We start from the raw sequence: 16,045 nt of genomic DNA on the forward strand, positions 1-16,045 counted from the left end.
TGTATCAAAAGAACAACCCGGCACGCAGTCATCCAAACTTGGCACGGTGGAAGTCCGAGTCAGTGCTGAATATGCCCACTGATCATGAATGGCAACTGCTTGTCAAGCTTTCAAGATCCCCCGGCTTTAACACCTGCGATATCCGGAGGAGGAATGTCTCCCCATTTCAGGAGCAGCCTAATCGCGGCTCGGATCTACAGCTATTTCCAACCAGTGAAATTGCCCATTGTGCCCTGTCTGGGGTCGACATGTTTCGTGCTCCTTTTCTACCTTTCGTATTCAAGCCACATCGGGCTACTGGGTACGAACATGGTGCGATCTATGACGAATATATAAACTCTAGCCTGCTGCTCATCTTCTTCCATCAACTTTCTAGCTTCTGCTCCGGACTTGTTGTTAAACTATTGTTTGTTCATCCCTAAACACCACAATCACAATGGGCATTCCAGAAGAACAACAAGCGCCACCCGCAACAATGACGAGAACAGATTCGAGACCCCAACAAGCGTCTCGTGAACGCACACCAGTGTCTACATCTGCATCTTCGCTTTCCGTTGACAAACCCCATGACCATTCTATCATACAGGACGAAAAGAATCTCGAGAATGAGAAGGAGCCCGAGATTGATGTTGAAGACAACCCTGAAGCTGAGGATGAATCCAATTATCCACACGGTATCAAACTCTACTCGCTTATCGCAGCTTTATGCCTGGCTGTATTTCTTGTCGCCCTCGATCAAACCATTATCGCGACAGCCATTCCGAAGATTACCGATCGCTTCAACAGCATTGCCGACATTGGTTGGTATGGAAGTGCCTATTTTCTCACGAGTACCGCGCTACAGCCAAGTTTCGGTCGTATCTACAAAGTCTTCCAGATTAAATGGGTTTTCCTTGGCGCTATTCTCGTCTTTGAGCTAGGCTCATTGATCTGTGCTGTTGCACCTTCGAGCACTGCTCTGATTATTGGTAGAGCCATTGCAGGCATTGGTGTTGGTGGAATCTTCTCAGGTGCTTTGGTCATCATCGCACATTCTCTCCCGCTGATCCGTCGGCCTATGGTCTTCGGATTGACTGGTGCCATGTGGGGCCTAGCTTCTGTTGCTGGTCCTCTCTTGGGAGGCGTATTCACAGATCATTTGTCGTGGCGGTGGTGCTTTTATATTAAGTAAGTTTCCTCGTCTCCTTCCACCCCAAGCCATACCACGTCGGGTTGGGCCATGACATACAAGTCACTCTCCTGTCGCGAGCATAACCCTGCGCTCTGATCCACTGTACTGACCGGGGACGTTCTCAAAATTCAGTCTTCCCATTGGGGCATTCTCCATCGTCGTTGTTGTGTTCGTTCTGAACATCCCACAAGACCCAAAGTTGGCAGAAAAACCAATTCTCAAGCGCATTCTTGAACTCGATCTCATTGGAGCCTCGATTCTTATCCCAGCCATCATCTGTCTGCTACTTGCAGTACAATGGGGCGGCTCAACGTACCCATGGAACAGCTCTCGTATCATCGGTCTCTTTGTCGGGGCAGGCATACTACTCGTTCTCTTTGGCGTCTCACAGTGGCGTCTCGGTGAAGCGGCCACCATCCCACCTCGCCTTTTGCGACAGCGCACTCTGATGGCGGCTTGTGCCTTTGTATTCTTTTTCGGCGCTGGCATTTTCATCTTGATGTACTACCTGCCTCTATACCTTCAAAGTGTAAAGGGCTCCTCGCCAACTGAATCCGGCATACAAACTCTACCACTCATGTTGTCCACAGTCTTGACCTCAATCATTGGCGGCATCGCTGTCACCATCATCGGCTATTACACACCTCTACTAATCGGCGCGGCCGCACTCATGACTATTGGATACGGCCTCATCACCACCTGGACTGTCGACTCACCCTTCCGCGAGTGGTTCGGATATCAAATCGCCGCAGGTTTGGGAGCCGGATTCGGCTTCAATCTACCCCTGGTGGCCGTTCAGACCGTTCTTCCCATGGCCGACATCCCACAGGGAACCGTACTCCTCATGTTCTGTCAATCTCTAGGTGGCGCACTCTTCATCGCCGTTGGCCAAGCTGTCTTCTCCAACGGTCTAGTCACCGGCGTTGCCAAATATGCGCCGGACCTAGAACCTCAGCTACTCCTCAATACTGGCGCCACCGCTATCCGCAGTACCCTTAGTAGCATGGGGCTCGAAGACCATATTCATCAGGCTATCGAGGCGTATGTCTATGCCTTGAGGGACTGCTATCGCGTGACGGTCGCTGTATCAGGTATGGCGTTCCTTGCGGCGTGCTGTTTCGAGTGGAAGAGTGTCAAGAAGGCTGGGAAGCAGGGTGTTGACGCTATGCCCGCTATGGGATAGTTTGCACGATGCTGCTTGTATAGATGGTTTATTTTCTTCTAGATAGTATCTTGATCTCACCTCTCTACAAAACATAACGTGGTGTTGTTCACTTTATAGACTTAAGACTTCACGTCAATTTCCTAGTCAATGACTTCTCTCACTGACAACACCCATGGTCAAAGTGTTGTATGAGCCTTGATAGCTAGAGTCAATGCATGGAGGGAGTTCTTGAATTGTAATGAATCATAGACATGCAGTCCAGCTGGCCAGTGTCAGATCCAGACCCGCCCAATCTATACCTCGCATGTTTCGTCTCAATCTGGAGATATCCCCGAGCAACAACGTAAGTGAATCTAGATGCTCCATATGCTTATTATGGCACCGGGTCGCGAGGTCAATTTTATGTGAAGTCCGGGCTGACATTCATTTCTCGGCCACGAAACGTGGACAAAAGACCTTTCCAATACTCGTACACAGGCTTGATTCGGACTGTCCACTGCTGCTTATTTTTTCGTACTATGAGACTTATGCGCTTGTGTCTGTTCTCGTACATGAAAAACTTCTCCTTGCATTGCTCAACGTCTGATACACGCGTTGGACGCCCTTCTCGCTTGTAAACTCGCATCCCTGTCAACCCGGCAAAATGCCGATTGTTGTTTTCTCAAAAGGCAATACCTACACCACGATCAGAGACTGGGCGTGCAGCAAAGACCACTAGAATTCTTACCGCCATCTACCAGGAGACTTTGCCCTGTGATATTTCTCGAGTCCGGGCCGGCCAGGAAGCTCACCAACGCTGCAACATCCTCGGGTGTCTGCTCCATGATCAGTGTTCGGTGCCTGTGTCAAGGTCCAGTGGGATCTGAGGACGTACCGATGCTCTTTTGAACGCTGAGCGTGCTTCGACGGATTTTTCAAAGGCAACTCCTTTGGCCAGGCCTTGCTTTTTACCGATGGCTTCGTCTAGGACTTCCCACATCTTTGGTGATAGAGTTAGTGAGAGTTCCTGAACCTGGGTCAAAGACATACAGGTGTATCTACCGGTCCGGGACAATACGCTGTAGTGCAATTAGCTGTTACCATTCTGGCAGTTTGTCCAGACATTTACCATTGACCTGTAGCCGTTAGCGGAAGTACTTTGCGAACAAGGCTATATACGTACATTAATATCATAGGGGGCCAGCTCCATCGCGGAACTTTGAGTCAAACCACGCACTGCCCATTTGCTTGTTGGATATGATATGGCTCCTGGAGACTGAGAATGATGAAGCTGAGCAACTCGACGACGTTTGCCTAGACACTGGGACACGTACCGGTCGAAAGCCTGCCAGAGACGAAGCCCCTATAATACGACCTCCTTTCCCTTGTGCAATCATTTGCTTCGCTGTACGGTTTTGATTAGAAAACATGCCTGTGCGTTGCGAAGGCCACTGAACCAACCTGCTTCTCGGTAGCAGAGAAATACGCCCGTGATGTTAATCTGCACGTTGTCAACCAGGAATACCAGCTGCAATGTCGAAGCTACACCATACATCCACGACCTTCCTGAACTCTGACAATTCGGTCTCGATCAACGGCTTTGGGATGACGATACCGGCATTTGCGACAAGGACCTGAGAAAATAGTCAGCATTGACTTGTTTCAACGTCCAAGTTGGTCAAGACTGACAGTGAGCTCGCCGAGTGTCTCCACCGTCGTCGCAACCATATTCTTGACTTCTTCTTCATTCGTGACGTCCGCGATTACACAGACTGACCGTCGGCCTGTTGACACCGTCGTCGACCTTTTAGCCTTTCTGGAGGGTTAAAACAGAGTGCGCTCCACCGACATACCCTTTTGCTCAATCTCTACTTTCACCTTGTCAAGGTCGCCAGATTGCGGCGGGATGTCGTTGACCTGCAGAGATCAAGTCAGAACATGTCTTTTTCTAGTAAACCCAGTGGAGACAGACAGCGACATCCAAGCCATCATCGGCGAGCCTCAGGGCGATTGCTCTGCCAAGTCCTCTGGAGGCGCCTGTAACAATTGCGACGGGCATGTTTGACCTTCAATCGCTGATTTCGTCCACCGTGTATTTCCTTCTTGCGATGCACGAGATGTATTCTCACTCAATGACCAGACATCAATTTCTACACTGTAATCCAGGAATATCGAAGTCGGGGGTCGAGTTCACATGTCTTAAATCATCCTCGGTCCGTGGAATGTCTACTACACTTGGGGCCAGTAGCGTCTACCGAAAGAGCGGTACTTGCTGCGCCGAATGGCTGCCGATGCCGCAAACGGATGCCCGCTAAGTTCTCAAGTTTAATTTCAATGTCAGGAGAAACGACTGAGCGAAGCTGTTGTGTCACGGGACTCGAATATGTATATTGCTCTATATCTAGCATAATGTTGAGTCTCAGACTGTTTCAGGCTACTTTCCAAATCTCGCCACCATTCAATAATAAGGAGCTTTCTCCTCGCCCACTAGATCTGGATTGTCTAGATACCAAGTAGGATTGGATCCTGTCTCCCGGACTGAGAAACCATTGCCTAGATATCGAAAACGGTTCGAAGAGTCGTAAACGTAGTCATAGTCTTCTCCCTTGAAGTTCTCCATCATGTGAAACCAGTGGATTCGACTCCCGGCATGCAAGGCTGTGATCGGACCATCCACCGTCCCGTTCTTGTACCACGACCGGCAAGCGCCAGCCCATACTGTACGTCGAAGAAGGACATGGGAATATTGTGCGAACTCGTGGACAATCTCTGCCTTTGGCGCCAGGGAAATGATATGTTCTGTCTGCCATTTTTTCAACACAATGGTTACATAGCGGGCAACCTGCTCTGCGATAGTCATGATGCTCCCGTGGCCGGCTGGGGAATTGGGACCCATGAACACTAAGCACACGAAGTTAGTAATATTCCCTGAGAGCCAAATCTGGAGAGCTTCATACAGAAATAGTTCGGCATGTGCGCAACTGCGCAAGACATGTACGCTACAGGTAGCTCCTTTGCCCATATATCTTGTAGATTACCTCGTCGACCAATGATGGGAAACCGGGGGCGAAAGGAGACGTCAAAACCAGTCGCACAGACAATCGCGTCGACTTTGATAACTTCTCCGCCAACAAGCTCAATACCCTCGGGATGGACTCGAACGATCTTGTCTGTCACGACGCGGACGTTAGGCTCAGTCAAGGACTCCAAATAGCCCGGTCCGGGTGTCAGCCTCCGACAACCGGCAGTAAAGGTTGGAATTATTGCTTTCATTAGAGTCTGATCATGTTTCAGGGCTGCGGACATGTTCTCCGTGAGGGTTTCGGTCAATATTCGAGCCGAGCCTTCGTTGTCAACCAACTAATTCGAAGTGTCAATTATGCAAGTCTTCCCCCGGAATTCATGTCGGAGAACTAACCACTTTGAACAGTGCATTGACCTGTTCCTCTGTAGCTTTGATAAAGGATTTGTAGTAAACAGGATCATCCCTGAACCGTTGGATCTGTTGGGGCGTAAACTTGTTGCCGTCCATGATCGTACCCCTTAATAGCTCGACTGAACTCTTTTTGAGCACTCGCTCCTCTTGTGGCGGCAGTATCCAAGTAGGAGATCGAACGAAATGGACCAAGTGATCAACATCTGCAGACTCGGTCAGTCCTAGCCATCCTCAAGATGAGCTTGCACTACCTGGTTGCAGCGCGGGCACGATCTGTACTCCAGAGGAGCCATTGCCGATGACTGCCACTCTCTTGCCGTGGTGGTCGAAATCCTTCAACCAAGCGGCGCTGTGAACAAGAACTCCGGTAAATTCGTGCAATCCTGGAATATCGGGCCATTTCCAATTGCTACTTCACGTCAGTCTTGCAACTTTCATTTCAGAAACCAAGGTTTTTCTTTACTTCAAAACACCAGTCGCATTCAGGAGAAAATGGCAGTGGTCTAAACCAACCTCCCCTGTTTGAAGATTCTGAATTTCCAGCTTCCACTCTCCATCTGCCTCGTTCCACTCCGCGTGTTGTACTTTGTGCATCAACTTGATTTCTGGTCGCATGGCTTCGGCATCGCAGAGGTCGCAAAGATATGCTTTGATTTCGGCAGACGTCGCCGAGAACTGTGACCAAGCTGGATTTGGTCTCCATGAAAATTGATAATTATGAGAAGGATGGTCGCACTGACATCCAGGGTAGGTGTTTTCGAACCAAGTCCCGGCGACGTCGGCATTCTTTTCGTAGACTGTATGTTCATAGTTGACCAGGCTCTTGCGCAACCTCCTGATCATGTTAAGCCCGCTCACGCCTGCACCGATCGTGATGATCTTGACATGCCGAGGGGTCCCCATGGGTTGCTCCAATGTGGAGAACCCTCCTTCTACTGTTCCCTTGTACAAGGTCTCATTCGGTTCGTAGGAGCCCATCTTGCTTGGTTTGCTTACAGGTCAAGCGTGGCGGTGAGGCGTCCTTGTTGCGCACAACAGCAGCAGCACTATGCCTCTGCAATATATGCCGGATGGGTTCAACGTGACAAGAGGCAACAAGCTCATCTTCGCATACCATACATTCACGGGCCGAGTGAGTGAAGGTGCGAGTATCCGAAGTTGTGCCCAGTGTTTCCACCTGCTTCTCGTCTTTCGCTTCTCGGCAGAAGCATTCCCGCTGCAGCCGAGTGCCGCACTGTGTAGGCCGCAACCACTATCGGATTACAATCTTAGCAGAGCCGATCATCCCTAATAGAGACTCTTTCTTCTCATCCATGTGATAAGATTGTCCCATATTTCGTTCTCGGATGAATGGAGAACGCTGTTGTAAGTTAATAACTCGCACATCTCTCAATACTCACCCGCTCAGAAGACCGGTGCTTGGAGATGGCTTCATATCTCCTGCATGAATACATCTGCTTGAATGTCTACAAAATTGAAGTCGAAATTGCCATCAAAAGCCCAGTTGTCAACCGGGGTGAGGACACTGGCGTTCAGCCCAGTGTAGTTATCGGCACCAAGGAAATTTGGACTCACACCACTGTCAGAACACAACAGTGAGTGTTGGGGGTTGTGATCATCTTGCATGACGGACTCTTCTTCGTGCTCAGTGGTTGACGTATGCTTCGGAACGTCAGTCGAGCGCTCTGGGGCTACTCTAGATGCTTGTTCCAGGCGTTCCAAATTCTTAAGTATCAAGTTCGAGCTCGGGACTGTAGGAATCATCTCTTGTAGGACGATCTTGAGAATTCCGAGCTCTTCGGTCCGTAAAGCTCTCTTGTCCGGCAATGTTGCGCGAGCACGAATCTGAATCACTCCGGCAAGTAAACAATACCAGTTGTTGATAGGTGCGATGTAAGAAACATCATTCCTGTAGTAGATCTCTTCCAGAAGTCTTGTGATCTGCGACGATGCGCGAACACACTCTTCCAAGCTTGATCTTGATCGGATGGGATCAGGCTCCGACTTCACCACGGACTGGTGGTAGATTACCACACAAGCAAGATAAAGTATCTGCAGCTCCGAGACAATACGGCGGTATGTATGTCGTCTTTCTCCATCGGGCACACGGAGGTCTTCCGGGAGGGCGTGAAACCAATTGCTCAGAGCCTCCTCAATATCTGTTTTATCATCTTGGACAGACGTTGGGTCCAGTTGAGCATTCCCAAGTCGACCAAGGATGATGCAGAGCTTGGTCTTCTCTATGAAGACGTCGCTGTCCAAGAATGTTGCGGGAAAGTCGTCTCGGGAAGGGAGTTGGACGTCTGTTGCCCGGAGATTGATTGACGTCAGTCGTCCATAGCAGAAAGCTGTCATTTTGTCCTGGTTCTGCTTCGGTCAGCATACCATCTTCACGTCAATAACAGCTTATCCCTTACGAATAAATGCCACCACATTCTTCTGCAACTGCCTCTGGCTTCCCTTCCAGTATACGTTGCCTCTTTATGGAGGCCCATATGGACGGCATACCGAATCGCCACGCCCTGCCAGTGCCAATTACTCTCCATACATATTTGTGTTGGTAGTTTGACGCTCCGACACGTCAGAAGACATAAAGCTTTCAGGACAACGACGTTATCCTTCTCATGCTCAACATCCAAAAGCGTCTTCACCTTCAAGTAAAATTGATTTGCCATGCTGATCTGGCTCACGGAACCTCGACGGTGGCCGTATGAGGCGCCAACCAGGCATAGGCTCAGCAGCAGAAGCGGCGAGGAATGGTGTTGGATCATATCTGCCCTGTCTACGATCGGGTAATGGGGGTAGACATGGTCAAAATATACGTCGGCCAACGCGTCGATTAACATTTGGGGTGGAAGCACAGTTGCTCCAGTCACTTGAAGGATCTTTCCTCGCATTTCGGCGGTCTCAGCAACTGTGTCGTCGAAGAACTCAGGGACACTGGGATTGCGAAGGTAGCTCTCCTCTCCCATATACCCTACCGACGCTGTTGAAGATGCGGCTGGCGTGCTCTCATCGTCGCGCCTAGGTTGGGCAGTCTGGTTCTGCAGTCCGCGCTGGCGAATACCAAGCCGTGGTCTTGACGTCGGTCAATGTTTGCTATCATCTATCCAGGACATATTCACTTGCCTGCACGTCTGACTTGTCCTGCGGCAATTGCGACACGTCCCATCTGTGCTGTCCTGCAAGTCGCACTTGATCTGAGAATTGTTAGTAACTACTAGTTTGTCAACCGCAGCTACTGTACCTTGCGAGAATGACATTGAATACAGACTTTGCTGTTGCGCGTACGAGTTTGATCCATTATGATTACCACTACGCAGGTTTAATTCAATTGTTGCGAAATACCGCACTATTTCGGTTACATGCAAGGATATAATTACCCTCCCCTCTGCCAGCTTCGCCTTTCAAGCCTTTCAGCCTACCTGACTTGAAGGGCATTGGTAATGCGGGGTGCAGTGCGGGGCAATGGGTGAGCTGGTTCCCCTCCTCCTTACCTAGGTACCTCTTCCACTGTCTTTCCTGTCCACCGTGGGGGGATGAACTACGGGTTTGCCTTTATAGCCAGGCCCATAGTTACCCATTGCGAAACATTTTGGTGACCACTGTCATCCAATGTGGCGAGAGTCGCTTTGTCTCGATTTGAGGTGAACCACCTCCGAAGAAGACGAATAGCAGCTGCCATTCTCCCCCACAGCTATTGAGAGCCAAGATTGGAACTTGCACCTGCCAGAGCTCCCAGGCACCATCATGCACAGCATCCCTCAATCGGGTCAAGTGACGGCTCTCGGCAGCACGAGAAGCGACGCTCGGGGTTCCACTGCCGTTCTCTCCTCCCATGATTTCTGATGGCTATTGACTTTTCTTGCGTTCTTTGAGCTGTAGCCCAGCATGCTGTGGATCTACAGTCTATCATGTCGGATCCAAAAAGCCTGGCACCAGCCCAAAGCCCACGATAGTCACACTAGCGAAGCTGGACAATCGACTAACTACTGAGTACTCTTGAATTCTACCTTCCGTCTCTCCAGCAATTCACCAGCGTGATACCGCAACGTCGAAATGCCGTCAGCCTGGCAGATACTGCCCTCTGAGTCGAAGGACTGGCGGACTCTAGATGGCATCTCGAACTTGCACCTCGCAAACGATGTTGAGAAGCCCAATCCGGGTCCAAAGACAGCTCTCATCCGTATTCGAGCTGCCGCCCTAAATGCCAGGGACATGATGGTCGTTGCCCGGGACCCGATTTACCAGAGTTTCGCTTCGCCAAATCTAAGCCCATGTGGAGATGGAGCAGGGGTAGTAGAGGAAGCTGGGGAAGGAAGTGTATGGCGGCCAGGCGACAGGGTGGTGCTCGTCCCTTGTCGCTGGTTGGAAGGAGATCCAGGAACCCTGTTTGAAGCGAAGGGAATGGGGGCAGCGGATTTGGAAGGCACCCTTAGAGAATATGCTGTCGTGGTACGGGCGTATCTCCATGATTTGCACTGTTCGCTGAGAGGAACCATATGCTGACGAACGCGCTTTCAAGGAAGATGAGTATCTGCTTGCCGCTCCTTCGTCTCTTTCGTACGAAGAGTTGGCAGCATTGCCCTGTGCTGCTGGTACAGCCGCAAATGCCCTCTTCTTTGGCCCAATGCCGCTTAAGAAGGGCATGACTGTCCTTACACAAGGCACAGGTGGGGTTAGCTCGGGAGCAATCCAGGTGAGTACAGGCATGGTTGCATTATGGATTTAATGCTCGTCCACTTCATGGTTTCTGACTGTCGGTATTTCACAGCTTGCATCGGCCTGTGGTGCCACAGTCATAGCAACATCTTCAAGTGATTCAAAGCTGGAGCTCGCAAAGAAGATGGGAGCTTCACATACAATCAACTACAACACGACGCCCAACTGGGCGGAAGAAGTCCTACGAATCACCAACGGAAAAGGGGTAGATCATGTGCTCGACGTTGGAGGTGCCGATACACTGGAACAATCTCTGCAAGCCACCAGGCAGGCGGGCCTGGTGTCCTTGATAGGATATTTGTCGAAGCCAAAGACATATGATATCGTTCCTGCAATGCTCTTCGGCGCCAAGACCATTCGAGGCATATTTCAAATACGGAAGGACATGGTAGCGAAGGTGCTGAAGATATACGATGAGAAAGGCCTTCACCCCCAGATATCGCACACGTATGAATGGGAGAACGCAAAAGACGCCTTTGCTGCGCTGGTGGCACAGTCTGGGGTCGGGAAAATTGTCATCAAAGTTGGGAAGTGATAAATTAGTCTAGTTTTCCGACATCGAAGACATTAGGAAGCAATTGGGACTGAGGGATTTCTTATTCTATGTTTCTCTCATTGGCTTTCGATTGGAGACTGGGAGATCTAAGCCTTCTTGCCGTATTCGCCAGACTGTCTCAGGTCCTCGAATATCTCGCTCGCAATGATCAAAGCATCTCGACCGGCTGGGACGCCGCAGTAGACCATTGCATGCCGGCATGCCTCGCAAATTTGCTCTTCTGTCCACCCATTGTCGAATGCTGCTCGAATGTGGATACGCAACTCCGGAGCCCTCCCCAGGGCAATCAGCATGGCGATATTCATGAGTGCACGATCTTTGAATTCGAGACCCGGTCTGGCATATCCCGAAAAGCAGACTTCGGCAATGAACTCCGCACTGGTTCTCGTGAATATATCATCTCTCTGTCCCATAGTCAGTCTGAGGCTTTCGAGGACTTCATGCCTTCAATGTCCAACAGATTGGGCATTGGTGCCTCGATGGGTAGACTGACCATGTTTGCATTGATAGCCTTCAAACGGTATTCGCCTATGAACTCTTTTACCATCTGACGTCCAAGCACCAGCTTCTCTGAAGGCTTGGATGCGTCAGCCATCTTTGTTTCCGGCTGTATTGGCCCCCTAAATATCGTAGTAGAACTAATACAGACAGAGGTCGTACTGTGGTGGTATTTTGGACAGATTTCAGGAGTTGAATCGAAAGTACCGAGCCTTGGTTTGTATGGTTACTGGGCCTTCTCACTGAAATTAACCATTAATCCAGGAGCTTTATACTGTTAGGTATTTTGATTGGAGCTTTTATACACGGCATCGGTAGAATAAGCGAGATTCTGCACCCGGGGGCCGTGGTCAATTGCCGAGAACAGCGTGTAGGAGGCGACAAGGCTTTCTTCCGAGGGCCGACAACCCAGCATGACTCAACAGAGAGGAGCTAATATCCTCTTATGGAGCTTAGGACTGTTGATCACAGGATGCTGACTGGTTAGGAGGCTGTCGAGGGCAGCCTCGGCCTGCTCCACAAATTTCTGGCGACTAATGTCAGAAACAGGGCTGCCTCCAGCCGATTCCATGTGTCGAGAAGACAATCGAAGAGCCTGATATCGTCCACAGTGTTGCAGCCCTCATTTCATCGTGTTAAACACAATCCAATGTTGATGGGCTAGTACTGGTTCGTGGTAAGGTTACTTGTCATAAGTTGCACCTCTGGTCAGGCGGCATGGAAGTGATTCAGACCTCAGTACATCTTGCTCGCTATCAGATACTAGCACTACTAGATGCTAGAGAAATTTCTCTGCCGCTTTCGCAAAATCGTTCAAGAATCCCCATCTCCCTTCCACATCATAAGCCTTGGACTTCCAATCATTCACGCTTTTCGGGAACATGTCCATGCCCATGTCCAACAGAGTCTGGTCGTGAGCTAAAACAACAAAAACATTTGGTGCGGCATCAAATTCTTGCATCTTATCGATCGTTGACAGTAGTTGTTCTCGATTGAGAGGAAAGTCCTGCGAAACATCGTAAAACGGCGAACATGCATCGTTCTTAAAGTGGAGTTTCTGCATCACGTCCCCCGGGCAGATGCCCGTGGGCCATACAGGGGTTGGTGGTAATTTGATCCTTTTCGGTAATGGCAGAAACTTGGTGGGTCTGAATTCCCCTCCGTGATGACACGCATCGCCTCCCATGAAGACAAAGGTACTGTCGGAACCTTGCCCTGCCGTGACCCTTGCAAGGCCACAGATATGCCCAATGGCGTGGCCGGGGGTGTCGAGAAGGTAGAAACTCCCATCACCGAAGAAGTCATGGGCGAGGAAACCACCTATGCGGATATCTGTCGTGGCGTCGAAGGAGATCTCTTTCAGCTCTCTCCCTTCATAGTCGGATTGACGTATCAGACCATCTTCTCGCAGAGGATAACCAGGAATGAAGGCTTCCTTGAAGCCTGGTCCCACCACTAGATCGGTTGAAGCTGGATACTTGCTGATGTCACCAATATGGTCATAATGCCAATGACTCCAGATGACAGCTTCTATGGCGCCCTGGCTGACTCCGAACTCATGCTCTTCTAGGATCTCAAACACATCCTTCTGCACCTGGGCGCCCAAGGAATGCTCTGTGAAGATTTTCAGCACGGCAGGAGGAAGATTTTCTACATCTTTCCGTGTCCCGATATCAAAGAGCACCTTTCGCCCGGTCGGATGCTGGATCAGGAACGCGAATGAAGGGCAGTCCAGCTGCTCATGACCCTCAATTGGAGGCTGTATAAACATGTGCATTGGAGCTGTCAGTCTCGACGTGCTTTCCACATATGTTAGCAGGCTAATTCTATGGACGCAATTTGATAGCCATCCGTCGTACCTGTCAATGATCTTTAGATCGACCGCGACATTCGAATTAGGTATTTTTAGGTCAGGAGGATCTACTGCATCTTCCAGGAGGCTGTCTTGCCAGCCATTGACATGCTCCATTGGATGTTGGTATGTGAGATTGAGTTGACGCTTGGATTCTCGAAGGAGCGATTCAATCGTGTCGATATCCTAGTACAAGGATGTGAGAAAGTCGGATATAATCGAGGTCATACGTCGCTCTCGATTGCCCTTAGCTTGGCAAGGGTCAAGCGTCGCTCTCGTTCGACTTCAATCACAGCTGGGTACAGATCTGTCTCACACGGTTCTGAACGTTCAGGGTGCGAAATCACCGGGGTAGGCGGCTCGATGGACCCCGTGGGGTACCTCTTCGGCAGTGAGAGCCGCTCCAGAAACCCGAGAACCGCACGTCTTTACCGTGCGAATCATCAACCACATTCAAGGCACTTTCTGCTCCAACTCGAACCAAATCCGGGGCATTTTCCACGTTGTCCAACGGGGTGCTGCTACCGAGAGGCCCCTTTCTCGTAGCGTGCGAAATTATTGACGGCTAGACTTGACCAAACCATCACGCAAATGTTTTGCCTCGCACAGAGTCGTTCCAGTCTACAATGGAGTAGCTGGCGCAAATCACTATTTAATCATCATGGTCCCTCCCACTGAAGCAACGCCATGACAACCTCACATCGCCAACACGAAGGGATCCTGATTGCCATCTATCACCATGGAACAATACATCGAGAGGCCCAAGGGCTCTCTACGTCGCATCAAACCGTACAATGTCGTGATAGTCCTCATTATGGGCTTAGGCTCAATGTCATATGGGTACTGTGAGTGGACCTCGCCGCCGCATCAAGATTGTAGCTGACCATGAACAGCGGCAAGCATCATCTCCACGACGCTGGCGCAACCATCGTTCTTCGCCTACATGGAGCTCGACAAACGCAGCAACGCAAACGAGCTTATCGGACTCACAGGCTCCCTGTATCAGGCTGGGGGCTTCATTGGCACTTTCTTCGTTTCATTCTTCGCCGACCGCTGGGGTCGAAAGGTTGGAATAGCGGTACCTGCAGCGTTGACCGTTGTGTCAGGCGCGTTGCTGGCTGGAAGCGTCAACATCGAGATGTTCATCGCAGTTCGACCCTTTGCCGGAGCCGCAGCGTATATGATCGTCTCTGCGGTTCCCTTGTGGATGAGCGAGGTCGTCCCTGCTCACGCTCGAGGACCCCTGGTCAACATTCACGGTGCGGCCATTCTCTTTGGCTTCTGTGCTGCGGTGTGGATTGGTTATGGCTTCTTCCAACTGCACACGGACAATCTAACCCAGTGGCGGGCGCCAATTGTGTTCACGTGTCTGCCCGCAATGCTGCTCCTGTGCTGTCTATACTGGCTTCCGGAAAGCCCTAGATTCCTGATGTTGCAAGGAAGGGATGCAGAGGCCAAGCAGGTGCTCGAAAAGCTGCACACACGTGAAGAAGCCGAGTACGAGCTGGTCCAGATTCAGGCACAGACAGAACTTGACAGGACCCTCGAAAGCTCTTACATTTCCTTGCTCACCAAACCAAGCTACCGGAAACGCGTTGCTTTGGGACTTCTCACAACGATCTCGATTCAGTTCACTGGTCCGTTCATAATTAATAACTACGGCCCTATCATCTACAGCAGCTTGGGCTTCGGCGTGAACAAACAATTCATCTACCAAGGGGGCTGGTTGACGCTTTCTTTTGGAGCTGGGATGCTTTCTCTTCTGGTTGTCGAGACCATGCCACGGCCAAGACTCCTTGCTGGCGGTGTTCTGGGCTGCTTGGTTTGTCTTTCGATTGAGGCGGCATTGGTCGCAAAGTACGCTTCAGCCGAAGCATTGAAGTCTCCGAACAAGAGCGCACTTCAGGCTGCCGTGGCAATGTTCTACGTAAGTGAAACTCTGTACCCGAGATGCAACAATCAGCACATCCCCTCTTTTCATGGCTAAGGATTAGCAGATCTATATCGTCATATTTCAGTTGACTGTCGACGGGGGCCAGTTCGTGTACTTGGGCGAGATATTCCCCACCCATCTCAGGGCAAAAGGGATCGCCCTGGGCATGGCTGGTCTTAATCTCATAAACATCGTTTGGTTGCAAGTTGCTCCGACGGCATTTGCGAACATAGGTTGGAGGTTTTACCTCTGTCTGATTGTTCCCGGCACAGTCATGGCGCTGATTATATTGTTCTGGTTCCCAAATACTAAGGGTATGCCACTCGAAGAAGTTGCGGCTTTGTTCGGCGATGAGGTTCGCTGTGTTGCACACCCGGTCGAGGTCAAGGACGAGAAGTCCACAGATGACGCAGATGCGGAAATGGTTGAAGTTGCAGGAAAAGACACTGCGCGCACTGCACGAAGTCCAGTGTGAGATCATACTAGCGAGTGGTATTGTGATTAGGAAGTACAAGCAGTACTAGTACTTGTAGACCTCCCAGTATCAATGCTAGTCAAGTCAAGCCCCTATCAATTTGTGTATTGCAGTTATAGAAGTACCACATCGTTAATAGACTTCGAATTCGAGAATCTCAGGCCATTCCATGACGGTGTCAGCAGCTGGTTGTGGAAGTACTAGTACTATTCGTTGCCATCAACTTTACCGTGCCAATCGGATTCTCGTCTCAAGTAG

At 50.4% G+C, this 16,045-nt stretch overlaps 8 protein-coding genes across 8 annotated transcripts; 3 read left to right on the forward strand and 5 right to left on the reverse strand.

The window, feature by feature from the left end:
• Positions 1–436: 436 nt before the first annotated feature.
• On the forward strand, positions 437–2,354 carry LTR84_007494 (uncharacterized protein; the record flags this gene model as incomplete). Its single annotated transcript, XM_064851047.1, has 2 exons — positions 437–1,167; positions 1,304–2,354. 2 exons carry the CDS (start codon positions 437–439, stop codon positions 2,352–2,354), a joined length of 1,782 nt encoding a protein of 593 aa, XP_064702316.1.
• A 668-nt stretch (positions 2,355–3,022) lies between these two features.
• Positions 3,023–4,374, reverse strand: LTR84_007495 (uncharacterized protein; the record flags this gene model as incomplete). Its single annotated transcript, XM_064851048.1, has 11 exons — positions 3,023–3,151; positions 3,211–3,315; positions 3,366–3,394; positions 3,445–3,451; positions 3,499–3,591; positions 3,650–3,720; positions 3,777–3,816; positions 3,869–3,949; positions 4,005–4,099; positions 4,169–4,232; positions 4,288–4,374. The coding sequence occupies 11 exons, from the start codon at positions 4,372–4,374 to the stop codon at positions 3,023–3,025; spliced, it is 801 nt and encodes a 266-aa protein (XP_064702317.1).
• A 399-nt stretch (positions 4,375–4,773) lies between these two features.
• On the reverse strand, positions 4,774–6,729 carry LTR84_007496 (uncharacterized protein; the record flags this gene model as incomplete). The annotated part of the gene is made up of 5 exons (XM_064851049.1): positions 4,774–5,216; positions 5,273–5,675; positions 5,734–5,954; positions 6,003–6,160; positions 6,215–6,729. 5 exons carry the CDS (start codon positions 6,727–6,729, stop codon positions 4,774–4,776), a joined length of 1,740 nt encoding a protein of 579 aa, XP_064702318.1.
• Positions 6,730–7,182: 453 nt separating this feature from the next.
• LTR84_007497 (uncharacterized protein) lies at positions 7,183–9,014 on the reverse strand (the record flags this gene model as incomplete). The annotated part of the gene is made up of 5 exons (XM_064851050.1): positions 7,183–8,112; positions 8,260–8,273; positions 8,330–8,775; positions 8,915–8,951; positions 8,999–9,014. The coding sequence occupies 5 exons, from the start codon at positions 9,012–9,014 to the stop codon at positions 7,183–7,185; spliced, it is 1,443 nt and encodes a 480-aa protein (XP_064702319.1).
• Positions 9,015–9,810: 796 nt separating this feature from the next.
• LTR84_007498 (uncharacterized protein) lies at positions 9,811–11,008 on the forward strand (the record flags this gene model as incomplete). Its single annotated transcript, XM_064851051.1, has 3 exons — positions 9,811–10,047; positions 10,277–10,450; positions 10,526–11,008. 3 exons carry the CDS (start codon positions 9,811–9,813, stop codon positions 11,006–11,008), a joined length of 894 nt encoding a protein of 297 aa, XP_064702320.1.
• Positions 11,009–11,115: 107 nt separating this feature from the next.
• Positions 11,116–11,624, reverse strand: LTR84_007499 (uncharacterized protein; the record flags this gene model as incomplete). Its single annotated transcript, XM_064851052.1, is given in 2 exon segments — positions 11,116–11,473; positions 11,488–11,624. 2 exon segments carry the CDS (start codon positions 11,622–11,624, stop codon positions 11,116–11,118), a joined length of 495 nt encoding a protein of 164 aa, XP_064702321.1.
• A 681-nt stretch (positions 11,625–12,305) lies between these two features.
• On the reverse strand, positions 12,306–13,496 carry LTR84_007500 (uncharacterized protein; the record flags this gene model as incomplete). Its single annotated transcript, XM_064851053.1, has 2 exons — positions 12,306–13,326; positions 13,387–13,496. The coding sequence occupies 2 exons, from the start codon at positions 13,494–13,496 to the stop codon at positions 12,306–12,308; spliced, it is 1,131 nt and encodes a 376-aa protein (XP_064702322.1).
• A 622-nt stretch (positions 13,497–14,118) lies between these two features.
• Positions 14,119–15,787, forward strand: LTR84_007501 (uncharacterized protein; the record flags this gene model as incomplete). The annotated part of the gene is made up of 3 exons (XM_064851054.1): positions 14,119–14,224; positions 14,273–15,306; positions 15,377–15,787. The coding sequence occupies 3 exons, from the start codon at positions 14,119–14,121 to the stop codon at positions 15,785–15,787; spliced, it is 1,551 nt and encodes a 516-aa protein (XP_064702323.1).
• Positions 15,788–16,045: the final 258 nt, after the last annotated feature.

Source organism: Exophiala bonariae, assembly GCF_035927105.1.
Source record: "Exophiala bonariae strain CCFEE 5792 chromosome Unknown scaffold_29, whole genome shotgun sequence".
In the NCBI taxonomy this organism is placed as follows: Eukaryota; Fungi; Ascomycota; class Eurotiomycetes; order Chaetothyriales; family Herpotrichiellaceae; genus Exophiala; species Exophiala bonariae.